We start from the raw sequence: 7,315 nt of genomic DNA, 5'->3' as shown, positions 1-7,315 counted from the left end.
GTGACGAAAAGGGGACGCGTCTTATAGACACGCCCCCTTTTCGATGACCACGCCCCCCTCTCGGTCGCACGCGCGCCTGCGGCGCGCACACGAACGTGCCCTCTCTAGCTCCGGCACCCTGCCTCACGCTGGAGCTAGAGTGAACACTATATATATATATATATATATATATATATATATATTCATATATACACACACACATATATATATATAATATATATATGTTATTTATATATATATATATATATATACACATTTTGCAGTTGGATAATCACACACTTTTATGTGGTTTTGGCTTTATTCAATGGTTATTTTATTATTTTTGTTTACATGCTCAAAATACCATCATTGTGACATGGCCAATGATACATTCTTGACCACATTCTATGTGTAAGAATAGGTTTAAATATTTACATTCTAGATATCACAGCGGCACAGTTCACACTGCATTTTCTAGCCTTCTGCAGCTGATTCTCCGCTCTCACTCATCAATGCTGGTGGTCTGAGTGCCCAGCCCCAACTCCTGAGTGACAGCCCCTCTGAGAGGTACATGCCGCTCCTCCTCTAATTTCAGCACACATAAAAAGGCAGAGCAGATCCAGCTGCCAAATGGCCACATGGTGGAGCCTTGCAGGCACTGAGCATCCCATTCCTCACACAGCTGCCTTTTAACCATTCCCAGCTCACAACTCATGAACAATCCCAGTTAGGAAAAAAAAAAGTGTAGTGTGTGTTTATATCACACTGCAGTCTTCTGTCGCAACACACATGGCTTTCCCTACTTTCAGTGCCAGTTGCATTGACAGCAACACTGTCACCTGCAGAAGCAGCAGCAACCAACATGGAACATATCAGGAAAACTTGTCCCCTACAGGCCACCTGCTGGTAGCTGTGTCCCTTGGTATTATTGGAAGTTTGGGATTTTTAAATAACTTGGTGGTACTTGTCCTCTTCTGCCAGTACAAGGTCCTGCGCTCACCCATTAATATGCTGTTGATGAACATCTCCTTGAGTGACTTAATGGTCTGCATCCTGGGAACTCCATTCAGTTTTGCTGCAAGCACACAGGGACACTGGCTTATAGGTGAAGCTGGCTGCATCTGGTATGGATTTGTCAACACACTTTTTGGTGAGTCTTGTGTTTATTCCTATCTCTTCACTGTAATCCATTGATGAGCAGTTTATTATGTAGAATGGAAAGACATTGCAAACAGCTGCCTAATCTATTCTTCCCATTTAGCTAATAACTGGTTTATGATCTTCATAGAAGTTTTCTTATCCCATTTATGTTTATATTATTATTATTATTATTATTATTATTATTATAAAAATATTGTTATACAGACTTATTTCTGTTCCAGTAATACCTTATTATCAATACCCTGTGTATTTTGCATAAAACTTGCCTTAGTAAACTTAATCATACAATATATATTTCTAGCACGTCACCAAAGACATACAGTACATCATTCCTGAGACAGATGCTGAACACCTGTAGCTGACACACAACATAATAAATTGGAATCATTGGGAAAATACAACTTGAAAGTGTTTTGTGTTTACAAATAGTCTATAGGACCAATAGGAAAAGCAGTACATAACTAGGAAACACAATGACAAAATGAGAAACTCTGATGCACATAGGGGCTAATTCAGCATTGCTCGCAAGTGCAATGATGAACGCAGATTCACGATTACCTAGAATCTGCGCATGCGCAGGGTTCATTCTGCGCATGTGCAGAATGGGTCTTGCCTGATTGCACTCCGCACCCTGCTATGCCTCTGCCTGCATTTCCGGAAACTGGGGTGTGACGGCCCTGTTTTCCGGGAGTGGCAAGGCCAGGGGCTACGTTCATGGACGCAGTTTCCTTGCCTCACAAGCCGACCAGACTATGTAAGCTGAGGCTTACTCAGCTGGCCGGCGCCGTTCACCTTCGCCACCAACGGTCACGATGGTTATCCCAGCTTGCGACCTCGGTCTCAGTGCTGGGATCGCAAATGCAGCAGGGGGTTGTCATACACCTCCTGCTGCATTTGCAGATTTGCAATGGTGAAATTGTAGAGCTGCTTTCATGCAGCTTTGAAATCCGTCCGTTGCTGAATCACTCCAATAGCCAGGAAAAAGCTTTTCTGTAACTGCTCCAAAGAGCGGTGTTTCTTTTAGAGTGAATGTCACTGGCTGATGGCTGGGGTTTTTATGTTTGTTAAACACTTCATGTAGTTGGATGTGGTGCGCTAGTGAGAAAGTGTCACTTGTAATCAACAGAGAGTGTGAGAGCTGACAGTGCCAAGAGGTGCGATACTCAATTACCTGCCTTTATAATCCAGCTCAGCTGCTGGTCCAGTATACTGTAGGAGACTATGGGCCTGATTCAGACCCACTCGCGAGCGGCTGTCCGCTCGCAAGTGGGTCGATGTTATGCACTGAGCATGCGCACGACGTGCGCATGCGCCAGACGCGACGAGCGAAGGAAAGTCCTTTGCTCGTTGTGTCCGATCAAAGGGGGCGTGCTGTCAATGTTGATTGACAGCACGCCCCCTTTGGTGGGCGTGCCGGGGGCGTGCCTCCCTGACGGGGGCGTTCCCACGGGAACACCTCCCGTCAGAAGCCGGCCCACTGACATCACTAGTGATGTCAGTGGGAGTGATTTTGGCTCTGATAGAGCCAAAATCACTCCGGAGCTTGCGGTTGAAAACCTCAACCGCAGGCTCCGGCTCGCAATTTCGATGGTCGCGATGGTCTCGACCATCGCGGCCATCACAAAGCACGCTCGTATAGCCTGTGGGTGGTGACCCACAGCTATACGAGCGTCCAGGAGGACGCTCCATGAAAATGGAGCCCGGCCCTTATTCAGAGCGTGCGCTCTGCTCAGAGCGTACGGCTCTGAATGAGGGCCTATGACCGCTGACTGGAGATATTTTGTGCCTGCCTCAAAGTTTGATAAACTTTCCTTGTAGACAATTTTAATTTTTTTTTTAAATAATTCATTTTACATAATTCAAAAATCCAATTAGAGGGAAAAAAGGAGAACATGGGAAGGCAGGATATGAGTGACCAAATGGAAATTTAGAATAAAACGCAAAAGGCATCTGAAAAAATTTGACTTGACCTTCTAGTACACTTAATCTCATCCACTTTCTCTTTTGGCAATAACAAAAACAGTTATTTTTAAATCTTCACATGAGATGGTGATAACAGAACAAGTATTTTGGAGGGCAATACATGTTAAATAGGCTTTCTCAGGCTTTGCCCTTGCCAGCGGCTACCCTTTAAGTACAGAGCAAATATCTCCTTAAGTACAGGATAAACACACTTAATAAATATGGGGCCTATTCATCAACACTAAAATAAAATTTTTAAGGACATTTTCCTTAATTAACGTTATTTTAGTATTCATGAAGTGACTTAACACAGGAGATATCACTGATATCTCCTGGTTAAGTCCACCTGCGTTAATTTCCACATTCCTCATACATTAGTACATTAGTATGGTGATGTGGAAATTATGGCATTCATCAAATTCCAAATATTATGTATTTTCGGAATTTGATGGAGTTACTATTCGCCACTGTGAGGTGGCGAATAGCAGGTTAAACTCACCCGTGTCAGCGTGGGCAGGTTCCCTGGTGTCTTCCTCCGTCGCTCTGGTCCCTCCTTTGGCTCCGGTGGCTGTTCTGAGACGTGTTCTACCAGCAGAACACAATAAAGTTTAGAAAAACTGTCCAGTGTGCTGTTGTGAGACCACGTGTCAGCACAGCCACCGGAGCCGGAGGTGCTGCAGCGGGCAGGTAAGTGCGGGGACAGGGGGAGGTATGCGGAGGGGGGTGAGCGGGACACAAAATTACCGCAGCTGTAGGTAGTGCTGCGCATGTGCTGGTTTTACAGATGTAACAGCGCATGCGCAGCACAGATTCCAGCTGCGGTAAGTTAGTGTAGATACGGAAAACTATCTATTTGCCAAAAAGCTGTCATCGCAAAAATGACAGCTTTTCAGAATAGATAGTTATGGAGAGGAGGAATGATGAATTCCTCCGGTAATTAGGTAGAACTCCATGCTAGTTCTAAACATAATTACCACCATCAAATTTTTAGGTATGATGAATAGGCCCCTATGTCCCTACAGTTATGAAATATGGACAAGTAGATTTGTGTTCTACCAGTTCTCTCATCCTTACCTGCATTGGTCACAGAACAAGCTCACATTGTAGTGTTACTTAGGGGCATATTTATCAAAGTCATTCTGCGGGAAATCTCTTGAAAATTGCAAAAAGTATCTCCAGGATTTAAGAAAAGGGATCGCAGCAGATATTGGAGACAATTTATTGTGGCGGCTGCTAAATGGTGAAATTTCCCAAACTCAGGAAAGCATAACCTATGGGCTACATTACGATAATTTTTTTGTGGACAGGGATCCAATTCCCAAATATTGGTAAATATGCCCCTTAGTGGTTTCACTCAAGGGAGTACATTTTCTAAGAATCGTGTCTGGTCAAGATTGCAATTTTGGTTGTGTTTGGCCATTTTTTTACAACTCGCAAACTTACTAAAGGCAATCTCAGGTGAAAAACATGAAACTCTCTGCAAAACTCGGGTGAGAACACACATAAAAATAAATACACCGGCAGCCAAACTCGCAAGCGCTTTTCATAGGCAGAAATACAACTCGGGAATTTATCAAGAATCGTGATTATAATCACAGGTGTTATTTTAGCTAACTCGGTCCTAAATAGAAGTTTTAAATAGACTACCTCCAGAGCTGCGATCTGTGTATGTTTCTGCCTCTAATTACTGTCTAAACTCTAAAGGGGTAATTTAAAAAACAAAAATTACATAGGCCCCCCCCCAAAGCATAACCAGCCTGAGCCAGTTCTGGTTCTAAAAATACAGGGGAAAAACATGTAGGGATCAGCACTGGGCTCCCTGAATCAGTCATGGTTTTAAAATAGGAGAAAAAAATGGTGTGGGGATCCCACTATTTTTAAAACCAGCACCGAACTCAAACCTAGCCGGGGTGTAATGCCACCCGGCCACAGCATTGACACCCCATTTTAGTCAGCCCAAGCCGGCAATCTCAGGGGTCCAAAAGACCCCTTTATTGGGGGGGGGGTCTATTGGACCACCCAATAAAGGGGTCCCCCCTCTCACAAGCACCCCAGTCTTTGGCTGAAGCCCTGGGCTCTTACCTGCACCCCTGGCCGGTGAGTGTGGGGGTTATAGTGTGAAAACTAGATTAATACTATTGTTTTTTACAGTGGAACTACAGGTGCCAGCGTGCCTGCCCTTTGGCCCTTGTGGAACTACAAGTGCAGCAGGCGGTCGGCACCGTACCCCCACAGTAAAAAAAATAGTAAAATAACAGGCAGCCGCTGATTGGTTGTAAGCCTGATGGCTATCAGTCAGCAGTCACGTGGGTCACAGCCAATCAGCGGACTCTTACTCTAGAGCGGCCACTGATTGGCTGTGACCCTCGTGGCTGTAAATTGACAGCCATGCGGATCTTAGCCAATCCGCACCCGCTTACTGTAGTTTGGCCTTTGATTGGTTGACGGGCCCGGAGAATGACAGAAAGAGAGAGGCTGATTGACACAGAGGAGGAGTCTGGGAGATATGAGGCAGGAGGCTGGAGTAACGGGGCATGGGGCAGGAAGCTGGAGGGATGGGACAGGAGGCTGTAAAGACAGAAGACTGAAGAGACAAAAGGGCAAGAGGCTGCAGAGGATAAAGGGGGCACGACCCTTGAACCTCTATTATATAATGATGACATTAGTTATATTCCTACACAAAAAGGCATCTTCTGGACCATGTGATCTCCTATATGAATAGTGAATACCCGAATACACTGTCTGCCCAGTGAGGATGAGCTTCTTCAGAGGTTCCCCGTTGCAGAGAAACTGCCATATGGGTATGGTGCATTTGGAATGGAACAGAGAGAAATGCTCCCAGAGTGACAAGAAATGGGTGGCGTGTTGTGCTGACACCCCCCATTTTGTGTAGCCACATTCCTTGTGATGTGTGGCCACACCAAATTTTTTGCGTGTGTTCATACAGTACCACTAAGAAAATTGTTCTACTTGCACCACTGGCGAAAACAGGGAGTGTTCCAGAAAATGGGGCATGTCGGCTTTGTTCTCTGAGCATGCCGAAGCCAGTGGCTCCTTCTTTGGATGTGCCTTCACTGGTCCCAGCAGTGTGATTGTGCCAGACATCCTGAGTAACCTGAGGGTTACTCAGATATCCGATATTCAGTCGATTGATCAGATGCTGTGTCTATGGATTAGCAGCAGATCAGAGAAGCCAGAAAGTGGGCATCTTTTTACTTAAGACACCTCCTGCAGCTTTTGTATATTTTAGCACAGCCGCTACGTACAAAGACACAACAGCTGTGCCACAGCGTCCATCTCTGAATCAGGCCCTCTGACAGGACAGGCTCTTAACAGCACGGTTCTTCTAACTAGAGTAAAGTAAAAATATTAATTTGTGCACTTTCCTGTTCTCTCTCCTAATAGATGGATAATTAATAGATGGATAACTAATGGATAACTAATAGATAGATAGCTAATAGATGGATAACTACTAGATGGATAGCTAATAGATGGATAACTAATAGATGGATAACTAATAGATGGATAGCTAATAGATGGATAGCTAATAGATGGATAATTAATAGATGGATAACTAATAGATGGAGAGCTAAGAGATGGATAACTAATAGATAGATAGCTAATAGATGGATAACTAATAGATGAATAACTAATAGATGGATAACTAATAGATGGATAACTAACAGATGGATAACTAATAGATGGATAGCTAATAGATGATAGCTAATAGATGGATTGGTAATAAATGGTTAGCTAATAGATGGATAGCTAATAGATGGATAGCTAATAGACGATAGCTAATAGATGATAGCTAATAGATGGATAGCTAATAGATGATAGCTAATAGATGATAGCTAATAGATGGATAGCTAATAGATGATAGCTAATAGATGGATAACTAATAGATGGAGAGCTAATAGATGGATAGCTAATAGATGGATAACTAATAGATGAATAGCTAATAGATAGATAGCTAATAGATGGATAGCTAATAGATGGATAACTAATAGATGAATAGCTAATAGATAGCTAATAGATGGATAACTAATAGATGGATAACTAATAGATGAATAGCTAATAGATGGATAACTAATAGATGGATAGCTAATAGATGATAGCTACAGTAATAGATGGATTGGTAATAGATGGATAGCTAATAGATGGATAGCTAATAGTTTGATTGCTAATAGATGGATAGCTAATAGATGGATAG

The 7,315-nt window shown here is 43.4% G+C and overlaps 1 protein-coding gene across 1 annotated transcript in view; it reads left to right on the top strand.

The window, feature by feature from the left end:
* The first annotated feature begins 768 nt into the window (after positions 1-768).
* Positions 769-7,315, top strand: part of LOC148534370 (vertebrate ancient opsin-like) — a 284,420-nt gene continuing 277,873 nt past the window's right edge. Inside the window, exon 1 of the mRNA XM_088466808.1 lies at positions 769-1,129. Coding sequence (XP_088322934.1) covers positions 769-1,129 — 361 coding nt within the window. The remainder of the gene's footprint in view (positions 1,130-7,315) is intronic.

This window comes from Taudactylus pleione, unplaced genomic scaffold, assembly GCF_031769625.1.
Source record: "Taudactylus pleione unplaced genomic scaffold, aTauple2 ptg000066l, whole genome shotgun sequence".
Lineage (NCBI taxonomy): Eukaryota > Metazoa > Chordata > Amphibia > Anura > Myobatrachidae > Taudactylus > Taudactylus pleione.
This window is presented reverse-complemented; position numbering and strand designations above follow the sequence as displayed.